The following is a 25,295-nucleotide window of genomic DNA, read 5'->3' on the forward strand; positions in this document are numbered from 1 at the left end:
GTCTGGGGGGGGCACAGCTGGTGGAGTGTGCCAGTGGCATCTAACAGAGGCTAGTGATAGGGCTCCACGTACCGCAGTGCCCAGAACAGCCTTCAGAGCACAGAATCTTCCTGTTGGAAATGCCCGTAGTGCTGCGGCTGACAAACCCCGAGTCAGCTCTGGCCTCTCTGAGTTCACTGTGTGTGGTGTGAGGTGGGGATCTCTGTGCACTTCCTTTTTGCATGTGAGATAAGGATGTATATATATATATTTTCCTATCTTACTGCATTGAATTGCCTTGGCAACTTTGTTGAAATCAGGTGACCATAAGCATGGGGTTTATATCTAGATTCTCTAGTCTCTTCTCTTGATTTGCATTCTACCTTTATGCCAGTAAATTTTGAAACCAGGTAGTGTAAATCTACTTTGTTCTTTTTCTAAGAAATTACTTCCTTCTTTGCATTTTCATATACATTTTAGTGTTAGCTTTTCAAATTCTGTAAAAAAAACAACTGGCATTTTGATGATTACATTATATAAATCAATTTTGAGGAAAATTAGCCCTCTTATGAATAGTCTTCTAATCCATCTTGGTATATTTCTCCAATTACTTGGATCTTTAATTTCTCCCAGAAATGTTTTTGTAGGTTTCAGTATAAGTTTATTCTTAGTTTATTTTTAGATGATATTGCAAATAGAGTTGTATTCTTAATTCCATTTTGAATTATCTTTTTTTAATTCCTTATTGTTTCCTACATGTAGTATATGTGATCTGAGATACTTTTACTTCATTTCCAGTCTGTATGACTTTAATCCCTTTTCTGGCCTCCTCCTTTCAGTAGAATCTCTGATATAATGTTGAATAGAAGTGGTGAGAGCCACATACCTTTCAAAATTAAAAAAAATTCAGAATTCTGAGACACTTTTAGTCCTCTGTGTTTGGGTTAGGGGTGCAAACTTGTAGTAACTAACTTTTAGGATTGCTGGGAGGATTAAACAAGATACCACATACAAAATGCTTAGTGGAAATTCTAAGCAAGTGACCTCCTAAGGGACAGCTTTTAGAAAGAGAATCCTAAGTGGCTGCTGGCAGGCAGCATCAGGGACCAGGACTCAGCTGTTAGGATGCAGGCCTGGGCGGACACGTTGTCTGGGTGGCCCTCTGTGGCCCCACAGCTGGGGGATGAAGTTCTCCATGGCTTGTCCCCACTGGGAGTCAGCACATTTTTGGTCAGTTGCCAGGAACTGCTGGTGTCAGAGGAGCTCTGCCAAAGTATTGATACCTGAGCCCCAAAGTAGCCAAGCCCAGGATGTAGTGGACGACATCGTGAAACAGGGCGTATGTGGAGGGAGGAAGGACCCAGGCTTGCCAAGCAGTGCTGAGGCTCAAGGTTGCTGGGCAGCAGTGTTAAGAGGGGCCTGGGGCATATGCTATGTTTACACCAAGAGAAAACGCTTCCTTATTTCCATGGGCATTGTTGTTGCCTTTCTCTAAGGTTTATTCTAGACGTAGATCCCTTGTATTTGCTGAGACCTGATATTTATTTGGGGCTTCCTAGGTTGCGCTAGTGGTAAAGAACCTGCTTGCCAACGCAGGAGACATAAGAGATGTGGGTTCAATCCCCGAGTCGGGAAGATTCTCCTGGAGAAGGGAATGGCAGCCCACTCCAGCACTCTTGCCTGGAGAATCCCCATAGACAGAGGAGCCTGAGAGGGCTACAGTCCATAGGGTCACTCAGAGCGACTTAGCATGCATGCACACAATATTTATTTGAGGTAGAAATCGCAGCTGAGATGAGTAACACGAGGGAACAGAATCATGAGGGCATTGTAGCAGCACCTGCAGCCTTGCTCTGTTGAGCCTTTCTCTCTGAGAGAAGCTGAGCAGCCGCGTGTGTAGAATTCATCCCGAATCCACATCTCCTCCAGGGGACGGCGGGCATCCTGGAGGCCAGTGGGGACCCTGGTCTGTGGCGGGTGGTGCTCTCCTCGCCAGAAACTAAGCTCGCAGAAGCCAGGGCGACTTCCAGGGCGCTAATAATCATTAATTACAGCTCCTGACACCTGTCCTCATTAATTGTTTTGAAAGGAATCTCAGGGACCTAAGGTGTAACTGTGATAACAGACCAGTATCCTTCATACCTAGCAGATGACAACCAAGACGCTCAGGGGTTCTTTGTTCTCATTAATAAACACAATTTAATTTCCACCTTTATTTAACAGTACGGTGCTTCAATGACAAATTCTGGGACTTCATTATGGTCATCTCTGGGACACACAGACTGGGTTTATGTAGAAAAGGCCCAACAGGGGGGGTCAGTACTTCTCTGAGACACACAGTCAGACGTCAGAAAGCCACATGAAGGCGCTTCTTCATACACCGCACACACGCACAGACGTGATGACGTACGAAGGCATCCTTTCTGTGGCCGAGGACGAGTGGTGGGCTGTTCGCAGCTGCTGTGGGCTGAAAGGCGTCTGCATCACGGCAGCAGGTAGTTCTCAGAGGCACAGATCTTGTGCTGACTGATCGAATCTAGAGGGAGAGAAGCAGTTAGCACTGGTAATGGCCCGCATATGGTAAGACAAAACCCTTACAGTAGTGTTAGTCACTCAGCTGTGGCCGACTCTCTGCGACCCCACGGACTGTAGCCCGCCAGGCTCCTCTGTCCATGGTCTTCTCCAGGCAAGAGTAGTGGAGTGGGTGGCCATTTCCTCTTCCAACCTTACCACAGATATACTAAACGTATGTAAAATCTTCAGTGGTCCTGGGCTTCATGATCCACACATGTGTGTCCACAATGGCACACGTGCCTAATTAAAGTGAAGCAGGATAACATAAAGTGACATGAAGAGTTCAGCTCCTAAGCCGCACCAGCAACATTTCAAACGCTTGGAATCCACGTCTTCTTAGATGCAGCACACTTGGACATGCCCTTCATGGTGGAACGTTCCAGTGGACAGTCCATGACAAAGGAGACTCAAATTCTCATCTTGCTATGGCAAGTACTCCCTGGTACAGGGCAGAGCATAACTAACTGTTTTCTGAGAACCACAGGAAGCGCCCTGGCCTGGGACCAGCCCCAGGTGCAGGAGAGGGGGCCGGCACAGGTGGGCCTGCAGCCGGCTCCAGCAGCCCTGTGCTCTCAGCACTGGAGAGCTGACTGCCCCTGACCCTTCTGCTGCTGTTGGGATGAGAGAGGCGTGCAGTGGGTGGTCAGCGCTGACTGACTGACAAAGTTAACTTACTGACGGCAACATTATCCAGTGGGTGAACAACTGTGTCTGAAGGACTTTAAGAGGTCAGGATGATGAACAACAGAACATGGAAAGCTGTGACGGTTTTGAGATTCAAAGCAGAAAAAATGGGCTTATTTTATGAGTAAAACAAAAACAAAACAAAATGGAAGAAAAAAAAAAAAACAGCTCATCTTAGTTGTAGCTCAAGGCAGTGCCCCAGAATTTAATCAGAGCCCTCCAAGATGAATGCACCTCCTCACAGGTGGTCTGAGCTGGGAACTGAATCACAGAAGGGAGGATCATTACTATTTGTTATAGAGCTCATACACATTATATAAATGTAATGTGTACAGTGGGACTGGAACAATTATCACCGACACCACATACACCACTTAATTCCACAATACAGTTAGGGACTGCTATGACATATTTTAATGTTAGCCCTTTATTCATGATACGTACTGCATACACTTTCTCTCAGTTTGTTACTTGTGTTTTAACTTTTCTTATAGAAATTTTTACTTATATATTCAAATTATACCAGTCTTTTATTGCATCCGGACTTTGAATCACAGGTAGAAAAGGTTCCCTAGCCTTGGTTATACAATAATCCATATATTCTTCCAGGTTGTAAAAACCCCATTGATTCCATTTTTTACACTGATTTCTGACAGGATGTCATTTTTGAAAGCCAGAGAAGACTGCAAATAGGATGACGCTCTTTCCTACCTAATCTAAAAATCTAGTATATAATGAACACAGAACAGATAAACAGATCAGTGGATAAGAACAAAACCCAGAAACTGACCCATGCATATGTGGGAGTTTAAGAGATGGTTCCAGGTGGCATTATAAACCAGTGGAGGGAATTCCTGACAGCCCCGTGGTTAGGACTCCACGCTTCCCTGCTCGGGGAACTAAGATCCCGCATGCAAAAAAAATAAACATCCGTGAAGAACGATAAGCTGTTAAAGAGATGAGATGATTCCTTGTATCCCACAATGAATACAGATGGATTAATGCTCTAAACATTAAAGACTGTAAGAGCATTAAGAGACAGGAGACTACGTGAAAGCTCAGGGCAGGGAAAGCTTTCTAAGTGAAACCTCAGTTTATGTGCTGTGGAGGAAGAGAGGTATTTTGTACCATCCAGAATAATAATTAAAAAGTAAAACCCACAGAAAACACCATATAAATAGAGAGAGACAAGTTGAGAGGATTTTATGTTTATCACAAAAGGTTAGAGTTTATATTAAACAATCAGTGTAAAGCAATGTGGAAAAGAGAAACAGCCTGATGTAAAAGCAGGCAGGGGACAAGAACAGCAGTTCAGGAGCTGCGAGTCCCTGCTCCGTGCTGACGAGGAACTCAGTAATCAGCATACGCCTTAAGTAACGAGGTCACCAGATAGTGAAAACATGGTTAAAGTCTGGAACTGGTGAGGGTGTGGGAAACAGGAATATCAAAGTACTGTTAGAGTGCAACCCAGTGAAGCTGTGTGCATCAAAATTTAAAGGACACACACCCCAGGTTTCAGTAATTCCCCATCCATGAATCTATTTTACAAAAATACTCCTGTCTGGGATTGGGCGAGACTAATCAGAGCTTAAGATGGTCTCTTAAAATTGAATTTGAATCACTCCAACTAGAACACACACACATACAGTTTATAATAGCAGAAATAGTGGAAATAACCCCAAATATCAAATCGTAGATGGAGGAGCCTGGTAGGCTGCAGTCCATGGGGTCACTAAGAGTCAGGCACGACTGAGTGACTTCACTTTCACTTTTCACTTTCATGCACTGGGGAAGGAAATGGCAACCCACTCCAGTGTTCTTGCCTGGAGAATCCCAGGGACGGGGGAGCCTGGCGGGCTGCTGTTTATGGGGTCGCACAGAGTTGGACACAACTGAAGCGACGCAGCAGCAGCATCAAATTGTAAGGAGTGTATAAATTAATCACAGCACCTCTGACGGTTAAAAGAATGAAGCAATTGCATGAAAATGGAAGGACCTTCTAGACCCAGAGTTGGATAAAAGCTCATGACTGTGTGATTCTCCGTTTATGGAGAACAAACCCTCAATGCATGTGTTTATATACATTTATTTCTATGTAAATATATGTTAAACCTGAAAGAAACAGCTTGGTCTGTAGTGTAGCTGCTTTAGGGAAGAGTAGTTGGATTTGGGGATTTTATGCATTTCTCTGCTGTCTGACTTCCTTGACCATGAAATCAAGTGTCACTCTACATATCCGTCCATCTATTGTGGCATGCAAAAAAATATTGGCTGGAGAAGGATCCAGCTTTAAATTAAGATAAAACAGAAGCCACAGGAAAGTCTGTGGCTAACCCCTCCGCCCTCTGGGACGGTGCTGCCCAAGGGGTTCGCCCCTGGACCGCTGGGCAGGGATGAGGGTGCATGGTGGCGATCGCGGTTGGGGCAGGGGAGCACTTGAGGGGCAGCCGAGTGACCAGGGGGGCCCTCCCAGCTCCACGTCCCCAACTGTAAACACACCCGGGGAGAGGGATTTCTGTCCAAGTTCATTTGGCGTCTGAAGACTGCCACGTCCCCAAATTCAAATGTCATGTCAGATGTACGGTCGTCAAACACCCCATAAAACGTGACCACAAGACAGATGCGCGTGGAGTGCCAGGCCTCGCCAGCTGAGAGGGGACAGATCACACACAAGCGGCTCCCATGAAACTGCAACTGGAAAGAGAGAAACCCAGGTTTTGCTTGTTTTCAGCAGATCGGTCTTGGAACACGTTATGTGCACACGCTCAAGTTCACTGGCCGTGCTTCTGTGTGGTCGTGTGCTTGGGATGTCAAATCAACATGCTGCCAGTGCTTTTTCTTTTTTTTAAGGGTGGGGCGGATAAGTCACTTTATTTGAACTAAGACTCCGGTTGCCAACAGCCAGATGTGGTCCTGTGTGTAGAGTTCGGGGACCCTCAGGGCCCTCGCAGGAGCTTTATCTTGACAAAATGAGCCACGAATTTTAGGGCTGGGAAATGGCAGGGTCTGTGCAGCCAGGTATCTGTACATAAGGGGTCAGCTCGTGACTGCAGGGCTTCCCTGGTGGTTCAGATGGTGAAGAGTCTGCCTGCAACACAGGAGACGTGGGTTTGATCCCTGGAGAAGGGAATGGCAACCCATTGCAGTATTCTTGCCTGGAGAATTCCATGGACAGAGGAGCCTGGCGGGCTACAGTCCATGGGGTCACAGAGCTCAACACAACTGACCGACTAACACATTCACGTGACACTTTCTTCTCTCTGCTGTGCGGAGTGAGGGTCCCTGACAGGTGCTGAAGGTCGCCAAGTCCTTTCTGATGCTGAGCCCGGCCTGCGTCTCCCTCTGGACCCACACCAAGCGTCTCTGCCCGCCCACACGCTGTCTCCTCTTCTGAACAAGCCAGGCCCTTCTCTGCTCCTCCATGGATCCCGAGTCCCAGGCCCTCACCGTCCTCCCGGGCACTCGGAGTCCAAGTCTAGGATTGCCCTTCCCCTCCTCTCTGTCCTCACATGGCACAGCGTCCAACCTGCCAGAGGGTGCAGTTGGACTCAGCACTTTCATTTAACATCTGACAGCTTCCCATCACCTCCATCACTATTACCCTGGTCCTAACCACCACCACCGATCACCTGAATCTCTGTAAGAGCCTAAGCCTCTCTGGCTTCTCTTTAAAAATACGTCTCGGAGCCCATTTCCCTTTCTTAAAATCCTCTGGTGACTTCTGCTCATTCTTAGAACAAACACCACACAGCTGACCGCTGTCCACGTGGCCTGTGGGCTCAGGCTCCGCCGCCTCCTCCCCGTCATCCCCTGGATCCACGGCCTCTGCCCACCTCTCACCTTGACCCTAACTGTTCCCTTAGCGCCACACAAGCCCATCCGGCCTCGGCGAGGAGCCCAGCTCACGGTCTCTCTCCACATTCCAACCTGTTTTCTTCATAGTATTTATCACCACCAGGATTTTAGAAAATGTTCTCTTGTCGTCTTTAGAGGGTAAGCCCCCAAAGAGCAAGGGCTGTATCTGCCTTGCCACCTGCTATTCCAGGAGTGCCAAGAACATGCTTGGCACACGGAAGATGCTCAACAAACACAAACTGGGTGAATGAATGACCTGATGCCGTGCAGAGTGTCTGGAGGAGACAGTCTAACCTAGCAGGTCTCAATCTTTTTTTCTGCTCTGATATTGGGGTAGAGGTGTTCACTTATCTGATACTTAACCAAGGGTACAGTAAGAATTTGTGCTGTCTTAGATAAGACTGGCTAGTTTATTCCTAGCATGACAACTTTTCCTTTCTACCCAAGATATGTGAGTGAAAAGATATCACAGGGCTAGCCTTGAGTTCACTATTTTTTCTATACATTTTATATTTATTCCTGGGCATGGAAATGCTGATGATTTTAGTAAGTGTATCTTAAGAATCTTGCTGAATTGATTATAACCATTTCTTGACTCTCTTCAATTTTTCTATGTATATACTGTATTATAGGCAAATATGTTGTAAGTTTTTTTATACTCCTCATCATTTAGGAAAGTTCTCTTATTCCTAATTGTTGTTGTTATTGTTTTTAATCATGAGTGGGTACTGGATTTTCTCTAACGCTTTCAACATCTGCTGAGAACAATCAATGGACTAGAAGAAAAGATTTAATGATATTTGTTTCTACATTATTCAGCTAAACTTTACCTGATTATATGTTTCTTAACATACTGCTAAATTTAATTCGCCAATATTTTATTTTGGATTTTTATATCTATCTTCACAAACGAGTTTGGGCTAGCCGTGTAAAATGAGATGAAATAGCTTCTCTTTTCTTTTTGTCCTGCAGTGATTTGAGATGTTTGGTAAAACTTTTGTTAAAATTATCTAAGGGGAGATGGTGTTTTTTTGTGGTGAGACAGACATGAGCTGAAAGTTGCCATTTAAACTGTTCTGAGTACACGGCTCAGCGGCAATAAGCACACTCACTTCACTGTGCCACCACGACCAGCGCCCCTGTCCAGGAGTTTCTTACAATCCCAAACGTCATCTTTGTGTTCATTAAACAGCAACTCCCCATTCCTTTCCCCTCCCCTTCCAGGCTGAGTTAACCTCTGTATTTCTGTCCCTATGAGCTTGCTTATGCTCAGGTGACTCCTAAGGCTGGAGTCACGTGGCGCCTGTCTTTTGGGACGGGCCTATCCCACCTGAACGCAGTGTCTTCCAGCCCACTTGCGCTGGTGCAGGTTTCAGAACAGCCTTCCTCTTTAGAGCAGAAGAATATTCTGCTGTTTGTCTACATCACCTCTCCATGTCTGGTTCTTAACCTGTACAGTGGAGACGTGGCCTGAGACGCTCCGAGGACCCCTGACAGACTCGACGTGATCAGCAAACCATCAGTCCAGGGCTGTAACAAACGCCCCGTGCAGAGCATGCAGCTATGGGCTCTCTCGGCTCGCTCCTCCAGGCGGCAGGGAGCCTGCCAGCACACACAAGGCCCGTACACTATCAGGGACCTTTTTCCTGAAAACACTGACATGGGGAGACACTCAAATCAAATGCTGTTTTATAAGTTATGAGGAAATCATGCCGAGGCGAGACTTTTTTTTTTGGCAAGGCTGTTGAGATTATTATATCATGTTCCCACAACAGCATAAAATGTATGTTTTATCACTTGAACGTAGCCCAGGCTGGAAAGGGCGCCTGAGATTGGAAATGTCTTATGAGAAAGGCCAAGCTCAACCTGATAAGACAGGAGGGGATAAAAGGAGGGAAAAATGGTCACAGCTCAGGCCACTGACCCTTGATGGACGCCCCGTGCCCCCTGCCAGCCCCCATGCCAGCAGGGAACCCCAGACCTGTTGTTCCTTGACCCATAAGACAGGAACGGTGCTCTGTGGGGTGAGGGGAGCCTAACTCCTGGGAAGTGCTTCAGAAGGTAATCAGTCGCACCAAGATCAGGTGAAGGTAACTTTCTGCCTCCTGGTGCCGGGAATCTGAGTTTTGTTTTCCTGTTTATTTCCATACATATTTAAGCTCCACAAGTGTGCTCTCTCTCAGAAATCCCCACTCCCCCTCTGGTTGAATGATTCATCAAGAATCTTGGCCCAAGTGTGCTGCTGTTTCAGGGAAAGCAGACCCTGGGGAATGGCTTGGGAACACAGTCGGGACCGGTCCGGTGGCCTCGGCAGAAGGCGGCTCGGCCGATGTGAGCTTCTGCTCAGAGCAGGTGACTGATCATGGCTTAGGTTTCACGTGTGGAGCCTGAAGTGGAGATGGCTTAAGTTCACGCTGTTCTAGGCCAGCAACACCAGGTGGTGGGAGGATGGTGTGACAGTTTTTTTTTTTTTAAGAAAACACTAAAATACACTGGGTCACTGTTTCTAAGATACAATGAAGGGATAAAAGGTCTATCTGACGGCTCACAGTGCTCGGACGTGAGCTCACGGTGAAAGTGTCCGCTTTCCCTCCACCGAGAGGGTGGTGCCAACGGCCCCCCTTCCTCCTACTCGTCCAGCCAGTGCGACTCCATTGCTCGGTGCTGTTGAGTTGTCCTGTCTTGTCCGATACCTTGCGACCCCATGGACTGTAGCCCGCCAGGCTCCTCTGTCTGTGGGATTTCCCAGGTAAGAATACTGGAGTGGGTTGCCATTTCCTTCTCCAGAGGATCTTGCTGACCTGGGGATCAAACCCGTGTCTCCTGCATTGGCAGGCGGATTCTTTACCGTCTGAGTCACTAGGAAAGCCTTTGATTCTATTAGGCCTGCAAAAACAAAGACCCCATAGAATATAGGAATAAATGCAAGGTACTTAAAAAAAAAAAAACCTTAGAATCTTTGGTTTGGAAGGCAAATTACAAATCTAAAAAGCTGTTTTAAAGATTTTAAAAGCAGTTTGAATAAAATAAGTCTCAGGGATTCTAGCTCACACATCATCTGATATTCTAGTTGGAACAAATTTAGTTGATAAAATTTGAGTCCTGCTTTTCATAATTTATCACAAAATGACATTTAAGTTGGTGCTTTAACGTGGTTTTAATTTTAATTTCACAACATTTTGAGAATAAAGTATTCTCTGGAAGTGTTTATGATGAAAGCTAATGGGAAGGAGAACAGTCTTCAAGAGAGAAGACGCTTCTCTGCTGAAGGAGCAGGAATGACTCTTCCCTGTGTTGGTGAGCCTGGGCTCCGTGGCCCTGGACACTGCCCTGCGGAGGGAGGGAGTCCGCACGCCTGCGCTGTCTCCTCCGATCACCCTGTCCATCACCCTGTCAGGTACAGAAGTGACTGCACTAGGTCCAGAGAGAACCAGGTGACGTGTTACCTGGTCAGAGAACAAGGAATCAGCCTACACGGCAGCAGACCTGGGTTCGATCTCTGGGTCGGGAAGATGCCCTGGAGGAGGAAGTGACAACCCACTCACGTACTCTCGCCTGGGGAATCCCATGGACAGAGGAGTCCGGTGGGTACAGTCCATGGGTTCACAAAGGGTCGGACACGACTGAGCGACTAACACACGCAGAAAAGGTGACGATCTAGACTGTGTGTTCTGTAGGTCTGTGCACACGTGGAGAGACGTAAAAGTGAAATCTCCTTCACCGGCACAAGGCTGGAGCTCCATTCAGAGGGAGATGCATACACACTAACAGAACACACATTTTTCAAGTGTGTAACACTCGTACGACGAGGCTAGGGAGACAGCCAGAGGACCCGGCGCACACTGGCAGGGGACTGATGTTATGGGTGAGGATTTCAGCATGCGGAGAGCCAAGGGTTCCAGGACACACAATACCCGGATGTTGCCAAGGGCACTCGCAGATGGTGTGAGCAGTGACAAGTCAGAAACAGGACATGAGTTACGGGAGAGGAAAGAAACAGAAAGGCGGGCCCGCAGCTTCAGCTCTGAGACTCAAAGAATGCCAAAGGGCCGGTGGACATGACAATCCGGGCCTCGAGCAGGTAGGCGTCTGCCTCCTGAGGACCCACCAGCAGGGGGGCCACGTGGCCAGACCCCTGAGGGAGCCAGGCCGGCAGCCGACATGCACACAGTGTGTGCACAGAAACACACCAGCACTAGGAAGGGGCCGGCCGAGTTCCCGAACCTGGAAACAGTAAGAGTGCAGACCCGCCTCTGGCCCCCTGCACGACCGCAGGCTTTGGAAAGATTAGCTGTCCGTGGGACTGTTGACATCAGCCATGTGCGCAGTCCCGTCAGCTGAGGGAGACTCTTTCCAAAGCACAGTTCCGGTCTCCAGTTGGTATCATTTTGATACACGCAGTTTTCTTAAAAAAATGAAACAAAACAAAACAAAAACCTCTGTTTGAGAACATAGGATGTTTTGAAGGTTGTATTTTTGGCATGCGGAAAAGAGTAAACAGCCTCTGTTGGCTTCTGGACTGTAGCTACAACCATAGGTGTTTTGAAGTTAGTTTCCAGGCAGATGACAAATGACTGTGCACCAGAAAGTGAAAGATCCTATATCAAAGGAGGACCACTGGCCATTTACAAGATCTTCACGAGCGTGGTTATTATAAATGAGCGCCACTGGAACAAACACGGCCCCTGCCAATCTTAAACCAGCAGTCCCTGACCTGGCACTGGGGACCAGTTTCACGGAAGACCATTTTTCCGCAGACTGGTGGAGGGGGGGGGTGCTGGTTTTGGGATGGTTCAAGCACATTACATTTATTGTGCACTTTATTTCTAATCTAATGCCGCCGCTGAGCTGACCGACGGGGGTACTGGTCTGTGACCCCAAGGCAATCCTGGTGTTGAAGGGTAACATCTAGGATGGGGTGAGAGAAGCCAGGAGTTTGGGGTTTAGAGACAAGAAAAGTGAACTGGAGGAACGCTGAGAAAGAAACTCAGGCGGAGAGGGAGACATCTAAGAAGTCACATGAGCAGCTTGGTCAAAAGTGCTGAAATGGGTAATCCAGTGTCAGGGGTTGAACCTCCACAAAGCCCACAGGTCGAAGACCGAACCTCCAGGACCTTGGAATGGGACTGTGTTTTGAAAAAGGGCCTTTGAAGAGGTCACTAAATTAAAATGAGGTCATGAGAATGGGCCCTGATCCAGTTACTGGCGTCCTCAGAAGAAGAAGAGATGGGGACACGAGGGAGAGCCACGTGAAGACACAGGGCAAAGATGGCCCCCCCAAGCAGGGGAGAGAAACCAGCCTCGCGGACGCTAATCAGACATCCAGCCTCCAGGACACAGGGAAAGACGGCCCCCCCAAGCAGGGGAGAGAAACCACCTCGCGGAGGCTGATCCGACGTCCAGCCTCCAGGACACAGGGAAAGACGGCCCCCCCAAGCAGGGGAGAGAAACCAGCCTCGCGGACGCTGATCAGACGTCCACTTGGCTCCACTGCATCGCACGCTGCCAGCTCCGCTGCCCTGCGCCCCTTCCTCCCGGTGTCCCGGGGCCCCCAAAGCCGGGGACAGACGGCGCTCCCCCCACCAGGGTCGGCCTCCAGCCTCACCTGGGATCCCCCCTCCCCCGCAGAATCCCCGGGGGGCCTTTGCACAGCACGGCAACACTGACGCCGATCCGTGCATCACACTCACGCCACACACCAGCTTTTGGAAGTGAAAGCCGAAGGTCGCTTTGCTGTGAAACACAGCACTGTGAGCATGACAGGCGAGTACGCAAAGCAGGGCGGCTGGCAGGGGCAGCGGGTGGCCGGCAGGGGCAGTGGGCCTCCGGTGGACCTGCAGGGGGTGGGGCGGGCCGGCCAGGCCTTGCACGCAAGCAGGGAGGGCAGGCGGCAAAAGTCTAAGAGGACTTCCTTTGTCCCCGTGAGCTCACCTGGACAGACAGGTGGTCTTGTGACAGCTGGTAATCACATGATTTCTTTAACTACAGGCCTCTTAATGCAGATGATGTGAGAAGTGCACCAGGCCTGATGCTCTCCCCAGCCGTCACCCCCAGGACCGCAGGACGGAGGCTCTGACTTCATAAGGTGCCGCCCCCTCCCTCCAGGAACCCGCGTGCGGATGCTTACCTAGGATCCATGTTTCTGACAGGTATTTGACCGTCTCCTTCTTCCTTCCCGGGGAGGGTCCGATGAAGATGCTGGCCTGGCGAGGGACCTGTGTGACCCGACCCCCGCACAGCACGACCAGCTCCCCCAGCTTGGCTCTAGGGGGGTTGCTGGCCGGGGAGATGAACATGATCGGCTGGTCAGCAAACAGGGTTCCCCGGTACTGCCCGGCGCAAGACAGGCGTTCCTGGCGGCAGAGCTGTGGGGAAAGACGGGGGCAGGGGTTACTCTAGACCTCTTCATTGTCGAGAACAGGCTGACTGAAATAAGAAAGGCTGAGGTTGGGTTGTCTGTCCTCCACGGGTTCTGAGGACAACATTTACAAGTAGATGACATTTTCTGCAGCAGCAAATTTACCAAGCAAATTTACAAGCAAAAAAAGAAAAAGTTTAGGCCTTTGATTTATTACAGATTCTAAACCAAATTATTGGAAAGCAATCAACTGTTCGGTTGAGCCAGGTGGACGGCCTCCGTGTCCTGAGTGACGGGAGGGCCGTGGAGGCAGGAGGCTCACCTGGAGTGCCTGCTGCACGGGACCGCACCCTCCACCCAGCTCAGAGCGCCCACAGTGGGCGGCACCAGCGCTGCTCCATTCACCCCCGCCCATCAGCAGGAGAACGCAAAGGGAGTCCTGGCCCTGTGCCCGCGGGCCAGGTGGGGCCTGAGGGCTGTGTGCTGGTGGGTGGGGACCGGCCTGGAGACCCTGCAGGGTTCAGAATGGACGGTGCAGCCTGCCCTGATGGGTCAGGGTTGGCGGCCGGCCTGGGGGTGGCGGGGAGGCCCCTGTGTTCTGATTAAAGACGGACTCCTCTACACGCAGATAGACCCGGGGAGGTGGTCAGGGTTGGAGACTTCAACCCGTGAATTTCCCTGAGGACAGGTCTGTGGCTCAGGGCAACTGCAGGTTTTGACGGGAGGTCTGTGGGAGGAGAGGGAGGCGCCTCAGAGGAGGGGGCACACAGGGCCCAGAGGACGGGGGCGGGGGGGCGGGGAGTGGCCAGCGTGACCCCAGGCGGCAAGGCAGCAGAGGATGCCCTCCTCAGGCTGCCGCTCCGGCTAAACCCCAGGAAGAGCTGTTCCTGCACTGGGCTTGCATGCTGCTTTCGTTTTCAGGAAAAGAAGAGCCTACTCCAAAAAAAGGGAAAAGGTTCCACCATCAGTGAAACGAATGTGATAGATTTAAATCCGGCCGTACACTTGAATTTTGCCATAAGCTCTGATATATATCTTCCCCTCGACTCAGGAACTAACAGGGCAGATGACAATTCTACCAGTGTGGTACCTTCGTTCGTGCCGTCAGTTACTCCCAACATCCCTGGGAGGCAAGTAGGGTGCTCCTTTAATTTTGCACATGAAGATACTGATGTGGAAGAGGTTTGCTTTGGTTAACTGTGAGCTGAGCTGCAGGAGAAAGCCGAAGACCCATAAACGCAGAGAGTCATGGGGCCACGCAGCCCTGCAGCTGGGGATCGAGAACCTCCCTCAAGTCAGATGCGGTCACATGTTGTCCAAGCTGGCTGTAGGAGGTGAGGACCGACACAGCAAAGGAACAAAGTCAGGGCACCCTTCCCGGCTTTCTGTTGCTCGAATCCACTCTGTCCTTTCCTTCTGAGCAGGGAGGCACGGTCATTTTCTGAGTGCTGACCTCTGCAGGGCCAGCTGTTCAAGGTGGGCGCCCCTTCCCCGCCGTGGGCGGGGGGGAAGACTCAGGCTTGGGCCGAGCCCACTGCGGGGACTCTCCTTACAAAGGCCTGCGTGGAGCTAGGCTCGAGTCTGGCCAGCGGGGCCTGAGGGCAGGTCTGCTGGGGGCAGCTTTTCCTCACTCACTATAAGAGCAACTTCGGCCTGTTGACACAGGACACCCCGGATTCCCGAGGCTGAGAACAGCCAAGTGGGAAGACGGAACAGCGTGGACCTGGGCAACGAGGGCCTCTAAGTCGGTAGCCTGACCAAACCAGGCCCTGTCCTCCTCTGTCCTTTTAATGTCGGGGGGAAACCTCCTAACTTTGTTTCTCTCCATATCCTCAGTTTAACGTCCCCGCTCCAAAAAAATTTTTTTAAGAGGTATTCTGAATTTTAACTGAAGTATAATTGAAGTTATATTAGAACCAGGTATGCATAGTGATTTGATATTTTCTTATATTACAAAATGATTACCATGATAGGCCTCATTATCATCATCTGTTATCCTATAAAGACAGGGCACACAGTTTTTGACCATTTTCCCCACATTGTACATTTCATACTCATGATTCACTAATTTTGCAGCTGGAAGCTTGTACCTCTTCATTCCCCCCAACCCCCAGCTCACCCCATCCATTCCCCACCCATCCCCCCACCCCCAGCTCACCCCATCCACTCCCCTCCCACCCCCACCCCAGCTCACCCCATCTATTCCCCTCCCATCCCCCACCCCCAGCCCACCCCATCCATTCCCCTCCCATCCCCCACCCCCAGCTCACCCCATCCATTCCCGCCCATCCCCCCACCCCCAGCTCACCCCATCCATTCCCCGCCCATCCCCCACCCCCAGCTCACCCCATCCACTCCCCTCCCACCCCCCACCCCCAGCTCACCCCATCCATTCCCCTCCCATCCCCCCACCCCCAGCTCACCCCATCCATTCCCCTCCCATCCCCCACCCCACCCCATCCATTCCCCGCCCATCCCCCACCCCCAGCTCACCGCATCCACTCCCCTCCCATCCCCCCACCCCCAGCCCACCCCATCCACTCCCCTCCCATCCCCCCACCCCCCAGCTCACCCCATCCACTCCCCGCCCATCCCCCACCCCCAGCTCACCCCATCCATTCCCCGCCCACCACGGCTCCCCCTTCAGTGGCCACAAGTTTGTTTCTGTGTCTGTGCCTCTGTCACTGTTTTGATTTGTTTGTTCGTTTGCTGTCTTAGTTTCTACATGAGTGACACCACGTGATATTTCTCTTTCTCTGTGTGACTGATTTCACTTAGCATAATACCCCTTAGGTCTATCCATGATATTGCAAATGGCAAGATTTTATTTCTCGTGACTGAGTGATATTCCACTGTGCGTACACATATCCCACATCTTTAGCCGCCTGTCTGTGGACACATATGTTGCTTCCATATGATGAGGGTATTATACATTCTCTTTGGAAAACAAATGTCTTCTGACTGCTGCTCTGTGATGACCTAGAGGGTGGGATGGGGCAGGGTGGGAGGGAGGTTCAAGAGCTGCTCTGTGATGACTTAGAGGGTGGGATAGGGGCAGGGTGGGAGGGAGGTTCAAGAGCCAGGGGAAATACGTACACCTGTAGCTGATTCGTCCCATTGTACAGCAGAAACTAACACAACGTTGTAAAGTAATTATATTCCAATTTTAAAAAAATGATGGTAGCACAGTAACAGTATGTAACTTTAAATACCTTTTGAGTATCCACCCATAGTATTAAATGGTTAATTGGAACGAGGTTCCCATGCAAAGCAAGCAGTCTGGCAGGGTTAGGCCCAACGGTAATGACTTTGGGATAGGACTGGTGGTGGAAGGCAGGCCTTTCATTCATGAACTTTACTATTCTTTACATTTTTAAAGCACAAACTACTTCCATAAATGTGTCAGAACTTCAGTGGCAGAAGTATGAAAAAATATCTACCAAACAAGTTAGTACATCCACTTTACAAAATAGCATAAATCTGAGGCAGAGCTGGGAAAAGACAAGAGCCAGAGGCTGTTCCGTCGTCTAATCGAGTCCCCATCCCAACCACCATTCTTCCGTATTTCAGCTCCGTAAATTATGCTGCGAGGGGCAGGCTGACATGGGAAGCTACTACCATCTGCTGAGAACGCTGGGCGCAGCTATATTAAGATTTCCGAATGTAACTGATGCATAGTCCTCCCCTTCCCTAGGATTTTATGACTGATCAGATAACAGTAACATACCGAGTAAAAGCCGAGTGTCAGCTTGAACTTCCAGTTTCTCTTCTGCACCAACATCTAACAAGTGATTTTTGCATTTATAGCCACATTGGAGTACTTCCTTATATTTTTATAGCTAGGTTTCAGGACCTAACACCAGAAGACGTGAGTAAACACTGTAAAGGAAAAACATTTCAAAGAGCAATCTGAATTGCTTCTCTTTTCTGGGATCCTTGACAGTAAGACTTGAGAACCAATCATTCTGATTCAGACACTCAAGGACATCAAAAGAGAGCGTGAGACTCACAAAACGATCACAGACTGTAACAGTTATTATATGGGTCATCAGATTATTAACGATACCATAAGAGCTAACATAACTAAGCTAAACCATCATCAGGCAGTGGTGGTGGTGGTGCAGTCTCTCAGTCGTGTCCAACTCCTGCGACCCCACGGACTGCAGCCCTCCAGGCTCCTCCATCCACGGGACTCCCTAGGCAAGGACACTAGAGTGGGCTCCCATTCCCTCTCCAGGGGATCCTCCCCGACGTAGCAATCGGAACCGCGTCTTCTGCGTTGCAGGCAGACTCTCCACTGCCTGAGCCACCAGGGAAGCCCAGCTTTAGGCAGAAACTCGCTCAAATGATGATGAGAGACAACCTGTCTGTGTGTGTGTGTCTGTGGGGGGTGGTTTCCCAGGTGACTCAGCGCAGGAGACACGGCCTCCATCTCTGGGCTGGGAAGAATTCCCACCCGGGGAGCCCCATGCCAGAGGGACCTGGCAGGCCGCAGTCTGCAGGGTCACAGAGAGTCAGACACGACTGAAGGGACTGAGCACGCACTCTCTCTGTGAGGTCAACAGTCTCTGCCACCCAGGGTCAGTCCCCAGTGTGTCCTCCACGGCCAGTGGTGCCGAGATCCCTAGCTGACTCTCGCTAGCAGCTCAGGCCTGGAGTCTGCCACCATGGCTGTCCCAGGCAGAGGGCTCCCTTGGACCAAGCCCTCACCTACTCCAGAGAGCCTAGGAACGTCAGGTGTGGAGGAGCCTTGGCCCAGCTGCAGGCCTCTGAGACAGAGACAGAGAAGTGGAGGGAAATAGCTTGAAAGGGTCCAAAAGCAGAGCCCTGTCCAACACCAGTAAAGGTTCTCCCCCCGCCCCAAGCGCAAACATACCATCCCCGCTCCTCCTTCCCCTCCTGCGTGAGCCCCAGGCTGACACCACACCGGGCCAGCTCCCTGTCCGGGGCAGTATGCAGGTGGCCTGACACGCAGGGGCCGGCTCCCTCAGTGATGGGGTGAGAACAGCCCTAGCGGGGCCCCTGCCCCCGTCAGACAGGCGTCCAAGGCGGGGCTCCTCTCCCAGCTCCAGCCTTCTCACTGTGCTTTGGGAAACAGAAACCCAAGTGCTTCAAAGAGCTCTCGTTGCTCTGAGGACAGACCCAAGTCCCCAGCAAAGTCCCCACAGTGGAGCGGCCGTGGGGTCAGCGGGAGGCTCCAGGGTATCTCAGAAGCAGCTGCACATTTCGACGAGGGCAGTGTCCACACCACGCACGCTCACCGTGTCCCTCACCTCGGATCGTCTAGGGAAGAGCCCGACCTTGACGGGACGCCAGCCTCTGCGGGAGAGCAAGCTGTGTCTCCTGACAGCAAGGGACGCTGGGTGCGACCATACACTCTCCGCAGGCAGCTCTGTGAAGTGTCCCCTGTGAGCCCACAGGGCCAGAGCTCCTCTGCTGGACACTAAGCCCGGCCAGGCCCTAGCTACTGGGGACACCCACCAGCAACACGAGGGCTCCTGTGTGCAGGCGGCTGAAACAGAAGGTGCTGGCCAGGGCGCCAGGACACAGCCAGCAGCCACACCCCGCTTGCCACCGGGTGACGTGCTTGTTCAGGCCAGTGTCAGCAACTCGGTGATGGAAGTGTTTCCTCGGCCACGAGGGTGGGTCCCAGCTCCACCTGATACATTAGCCAACGGTAGATCTCCAGTAACGATCCTCTCTCTGACTGATAGGAAGGAGAGGCAATGGGAAAAGAACCCAGCAGGACTCCTTGGTGCTCCTCTGATGACCCTCCAACTCTAGAACCAGCTCAGCTGCATGGGATGGGGAGCGGCAGGCGTTCAGGCCGGCCGCTCTGTCAAGGCAATCCCTAAGGAGTGGGCTGCTTCAGAACTGAGAAGCTGGCAGCTGCACAGGTCGGGGGGCTCTCGAACACTGAGCGAGGAGCGACATGGCCTGGCAGAGAAGATCTCACTCACCCGGGAAGGCAGGATGTGGCAGGGAGAGCCCGGGAGTTCTACCCGAGTGAACTGCGTGAGCCAGAGGCCCAGGGACCAGCCAGAGGGGCCCCTCTTACCTCCGCCCCGATGCTGTGTCTGCTCTGAGATGTCTCAACTTTTCAGTTACTTTTTGTTGGGATTTTTGTTTCCAGAGTCTCAAGCATCCAGATGCTACGGTTCTCGCGACCCTGCCACTTACCAGAGGTAACAGTCTGCGCGTATTTTTCTAAATTCTACACAACACACACACGTACTAGGGACAGAGTTTCGCCTTCATCAAGGATCCATCTTGGTATATGGAAAAGCAGTAACGCAAACCTGTTTTTTTAACCCAGCGGAAAGGACCTGTGTGGGCCTTTCTCATGTTTGGAGTGTGACTTCAGAGCTAATTTGATTCTTCTTCTCCCGCCCACATTTATTGAACGCTTACTGTCTACCAGGCATGTGCAAGGTGCCAGGAAGCAAAGCTGATTAAGTCGCAGTCCCTGAGCTCAGTTTAAAGCATGTACTGCAAAAGTCAGTAAATGGAAATATTTCCATTTATTTATTCAGCTTGAAATCAGAGGAAGCAAAGAATTAGAAGGATCTGATTCTTCACTCAAAATAACTGAGGCTACGTGCTTGTTGACTTTCCAGTCCTAAGTAAAACAATTTTCTGGGGAAGTTTAATCAAGATTTAGGTTATTTAAAATTAAAAGTTAATTTGGAAACTTACCCTCCAGACATACTCTCTGATGTACACAGGGACGTGCATGTATAGGAGGTCATTGCCATGGAAATGGTGGTGACTGGCAAGGTTTATTTATATTATAAATATAACAGGACACACGATTCTGCCTACTGCTGAGCTTTAGCTAAGGCCATTTCAGGAGGTGGGAGGTTTTAAGAATGGGATACTCCCCCAGCACCCCCTTTGTTATTCCCCAGCCCCCCAGGGGTTTTGCTCCGTGAGTCCTTGTGATCTATGGGCCTTAGAAGCCTCAGTGCAGCCAGAGTGCCCCGGAGCCCACGCTCGGCGTGGAAGGTACAGGTCATGCGTTTGCTACTGAGATGCTGCCCAAAGGGTCTGATCGAGGCAGTCTAGCAAAATTTTCCTCTCCAGCAAAGCAATGTTTTGTCCCCACTGAAAGTATTAGTTGTTGAGTCGTGTCTGACTGTTTGTGACCCATGGACTGTAGCCCACCAGGCTCCTCTGTCCATGGGATTTCTCAGGCAAGAATACTGGAGTGGGTAGTCATTCCCTTCTCCAGGGGATCTTCCCAACCCAGGGATCGAACCCATGTCTCCTGCATTGCAGACAGATTCTTTACCATCTGGGCCACCCAGGGAAGCCCCTGTCCCTGCTGGCACATTGTAAAAACTGAGCTGAGGACTGTGAGGCAGCGGGCAGTGCAGGCTAAGAGAACAGCGGAAAAGGCTCCGTGTCCTCTCTGACCATGTTCCCTGCGGCCTCACCCCGATGCCTGCCTGCACCTCAAGATGGAGCAGGAAAGTGTCAAAGGCGCAGATTTTACGCCAACGTGCTGTTGGTTAATTTCACTGCCTTCTCGGTCCCTTATGGATGGCAATTCCGGGGAATCGGATGTAAATCCTAACTCAGATTCAGACTTTTCAGCACACACCAAATGCAGCCAACTGCCAGAAAGAGAGTCTGGGCGGGGCCTGGGGGCATTGCTGTAGGCGCCGCTCAGTGGCATGTCACCTTTTCCCGCAGAGATGGATGCAGAGATGACCAGCTTTATCCGCGCTGACCTAGAAGGTTCTGACTAAACAAGACTAAAAGGTAACTTTGAAGTTCCATGGATGGAGGAGCCTGGTGGACTACAGCTCATGGGGTCTCAAAGAGCTGGACTCAACTGAGCGACTAACACTGTCACTCTTCTTCCAACTCTTACGTCAGTGTAAAATGAACATTTAACATGTCCATTTTATTTAATTCTTAAGAGAAGGCTATACTGGTTCAAAGGAGAACCAGATAACACATATACAGATGAGAAATACTGAAGTGAAGTTGCAAATGGGCCAAAAAATTGGCTGTCCCATGGCAGAGAGGGACAGAATTCACTCCAAGCCCACAGACAGGAACTGTGTGCGAAGCGAACAGGTCGCGTTTACGGCTTAGAGTTGTGGAACAGCTCGGAGGGAATGACAGCTGGGAGCGGATTACTCGGGTGCACAGTTAAGAACGGCAGTTCTCCAGCGAAGGACAGTCTTTCCCTTACAGGACCCAGGAGGTTGGTTTAGAAGAAATCATGGAAGAAAAGGGGATTAAGCGGAGTTTGCTGACAGCTCTGGACGAAAGGAGCCTCTAGAACAAGACAGGCTGGTAGTCAGGGTGCACTTGGGCTGGAGTTCGGCAGCGTTCCTGTTTTCCTCTGTGAACGGCGACCTAAAAGGATCACTACGCATGCGGATACGTGCAAGGCTGCGTGTGTACATAGGTGACGAGAGGACAGCGTCACGAGGGGGAGCCTTTCTCTGTCACGAACTCTTTGTTTGACCCCTGGATTGTAAAGGAGCAGGGCCATTACTGAAAGACACCCTATGTAAGGTTTTCATTTTATATGAAAGTGAAAGCCACTCAGTCACGTCCGACTCTGTGTCCCCATGGCCTACACAGTCCACGGAATTCTCCAGGCCAGAATACTGGAGAGGGTAGCCTTTCCCTTCTCCAGGGGATCTTCCCAACCCAGGGATTGAACCCAGGTCTCCTGCATTGCAGGCGGATTCTTTACCAGCTGAGCCACAAGGGAAGCCCAAGAATACTGGAGTGGGTAGCCTACCCTTTCTCCAGGGGATCTTCCCAACCCAGGAATCAAACGGGGGTCTCCTGCACTGCAGGCAGATTCTTTACCAGCCGAGTTACTCGGGGAAGACACCCTAGCTCTGCTTTAAAAAATGTTGCCTTTGCATCTGGGTCTTCATGAAAAAAGCTATACTGACTTACCAGCTCAGAGCCTTCCAGTCTGTTCACGCAGAAGTGAGTCAAGGCGGGCATACAGTTTAGAGAGCAAGGCCGAGCGGGGCACCCCTGTCCTCGGCTTCTGGCTTCAGTGAGCCCTGCGACGCACCCTGTACCCTGAGCACATGCGGGAGGGGCTGATGGTTCGTTCACTCCAGACGTGGGGGATGGAGCTCATTAGCAATCCTGCTTTTCCCTGCAGGTAGGGCTCACTCTGGAAGTCAGTGTCCACAGGCACTTCTGAGCCGCGCGGAAAAGGAGGCACAGACCCTTTAACCTGGCGCTCTCACGGGAAGCTCAGGGCGGTGGGCTCTTCCTGCTTTGCCTGAGATCGCACACCACCGCAGTGGGAGTCAGGCCCCAAAGTCCTCGCCGCGCCCTCCGCACCATGCGGTCTCTGCTCCTCACGGCCACAGAGGGCCCCGGACCCCCATCTGTGCGGTGGCAGTCACACCTGCCCAGACAGAGGACGCACTTGCCCATTTTAGTGACAGTAACGTAACCACAGGGCTGACAACGCGCTGTGGAGTGTAGTTCTGATTGGCCGGGTGTTAACAGACCACAGAATCCCTGATTTCTGCCTCCCCCCCGCCCAATTCCCTGTGCTTCCAGTGGTTATGCAAATCTATGCATGTTAAAACGGACAGACCTAGACAACAGAGAGAGTCATTTTCAGGGTTAATATGAAAGATGGAATAACAGTGAAGAAACACACCTTTTCAGCATTACATCTGTCTCTGTGTTGTTTTTCCTCCAAGGACAAAAGTGCGCCTTCTCCCTCGGGCCTTTTCTGAAGGTGCCCTGTAGCGTGCTGCCAGCCACAGGCCCGCACCCCTGGGACTCGCCCGCGCCAGTGGGCTCACACGGCAGCCCGGGGGGGGGCCGCTGCAGAGGCTTCCGGGGAGAGCACCTCAGTGTGATGGCTCATTCTGTGCATCCTGGTGGGGCGGGGGACGCCCAGAGGGCTGAGGGACGTGACTTCTGGGTGTGTCTGGGAGGGTGTCCCTAGACCTTCTGATTCTTTGGGGGCCTAAGCAGAACAAACAGGCAAAGGGACGGCGTGGCTGTTCCCTGCGCAGTGCAGCTGTTCCCTGCGCTGTGCAGGGCCGCCCGCACTCCTGGGTCCAGCCTGGGACTGGGTTGAACCTCCTGACCCTCCATCTGTCTGCTCTGCGTATGACATGTGCGTCTGTCTGTCCTGCCGGTTCTGCCTCTACAGGACCTGTGCACACGGCTGAGTGGTGGCGGAGGAGTGGGGTGGGCCGGGCAGAGAGAGGACGCCAGCTAGAGAGACCGGTCAGGTGGGAGGGAGGGCCGTGGGCTCTGCCTCTATGTTTGTCAACAATAAGAAGAAGGTGAAATCACAGCTGAAATAGCTGAGGATGCCCACTGCAGAAGGGGCGGTGCCAGGGGGCACACACGGGGCCAGGCCCTGTGTCAGGGTCCAGGAAGGGGCTGAGCTGGTGGGGGTCCCTAGGTGGGGCGGCCGGGCTGAGGACAGGTGCCTGGGTGCTGAGCCCAGAGCTGCTCAGGGGAGGGGATGGCAGAGCCCGACAGTGGGCGCTTCTGCTCCACACTGTGCCCTCTGGCTGGTGGCACCGTCTCGGGGTACGGCAGAACTGGGCACCCGAAAGGATCCTGGAGACCCTCTCAGCCACGGCTCGCCTCGCCTCCTGCGGGCGAGGAAACCGAGGTCCTGGGGACCCGGGTCCTCATCTGAAGTTGGAGCAGAGCTTTCCCGTGCGCCGAGGTGCAGAGCCCGCTGACCGCCCACCCCGAGCCACGGTGAGCTCGCCTGCCCGACGGCTGGGGCCCCGGTGCCCACCCCCTCCTCCTCTGCTGGTCTCTTTACGAGTCCATCTGACAATTTGCGCGTCTGTCAGGCTAGTGAACAAAGACAAACACATGGAAAGACACGGTGTTTGCTTCCACAGGATGTCCTAGAAACTCCAGCAGGACACGGCACGCCGCCTCGTGGGATGGGACCAGAGCCGGGCAGGCTTCACGGCGGCGGCGTGTGACTTGGAGGTGGTGGGATGGCATGCGCTGGCACGAACTGCTTGGGATCACGGGGGTGATGTCTGTGGGAGCAGGAGTCCGCAGCAAGAGAAGCTGGATTTTAAAAGTCTGTACGAAGGCAATGAGGCTGGGTAAGCAGGCACAGACGGGTCAGGATTCTACAGCACGACATCAAGTTAGGGGGAGCTATGAGAGCCGCGAGCAGAGAGGTCGTGGACTCCAGATGTCAGAAGACCACGGTGCAGACAGTGTGCAGGGGCTGAGACCAGGACAGGAGACTGCGAGGAAAGGACCGCAAGAATTCAGCAAGAAACGAAGGAGGGCGGGGGCGGGGAGGGCCTGGACTCCAGAGGCGACGACGAGGGCGCAACCCAACAGGAGTCCTGTCCCATCTCAAGCTGCCTGGTCCAGGGCGGGGGTAAGAGACCACGCGCGACTGTAGGAAAGGCGGGCTGCTGAGGTCTCACAGGTTCCGGTAAACAGTGCCTCTCCCCCCGGCTTCAGTAATAGCTGTCTGACGGAGGAGAGCAAAACCACTTCCACCGTGCATCCAGCCGCCTGGACGCAGACCTGCGGTCCTGTGAGTTTCCAGTCCTGCACCGTGACAGGGGAGGAGGCACCCGCGAGGCCACAGCTGGCCCGGAGCCTGGTAGGGCGCCCCACACCCCGCTGGACACCCCCAGTGTGCCCGGCTCTCTCAGGGAGGGGCGGGCACGTGTCTTCAGCAGAGGCCTCGGCGGCTCCTCATATCCTGCAGGCCGATGGCCTGGGTGACACCCCGCTCTGGAGGAGCCAGCTCAGGAGACAGACCCCCGTGCTGCCTCAGAGGAGAGACAGGGGACCCCAAGGTGACTGTGGAAATGAGGCAGAGTTAGAAGGGTCA

General features: G+C 51.9%; 1 protein-coding gene across 3 annotated transcripts in view; it reads right to left on the bottom strand.

Moving 5' to 3' along the window:
- Positions 2,178 to 25,295, bottom strand: part of MCPH1 (microcephalin 1) — a 229,369-nt gene continuing 206,251 nt past the window's right edge. For all 3 annotated transcript variants that reach the window (XM_018041974.1, XM_018041973.1, XM_018041975.1), the window contains 2 exons: positions 13,220 to 13,457; positions 2,178 to 2,515 (listed from right to left, as the gene is read on the bottom strand). In XM_018041974.1, coding sequence (XP_017897463.1) covers positions 2,463 to 2,515; positions 13,220 to 13,457 — 291 coding nt within the window. In that variant the 3' untranslated portion in view covers positions 2,178 to 2,462. The remainder of the gene's footprint in view (positions 2,516 to 13,219; positions 13,458 to 25,295) is intronic.

This window comes from Capra hircus, chromosome 27, assembly GCF_001704415.2.
Source record: "Capra hircus breed San Clemente chromosome 27, ASM170441v1, whole genome shotgun sequence".
NCBI classification, from domain to species: Eukaryota; Metazoa; Chordata; class Mammalia; order Artiodactyla; family Bovidae; genus Capra; species Capra hircus.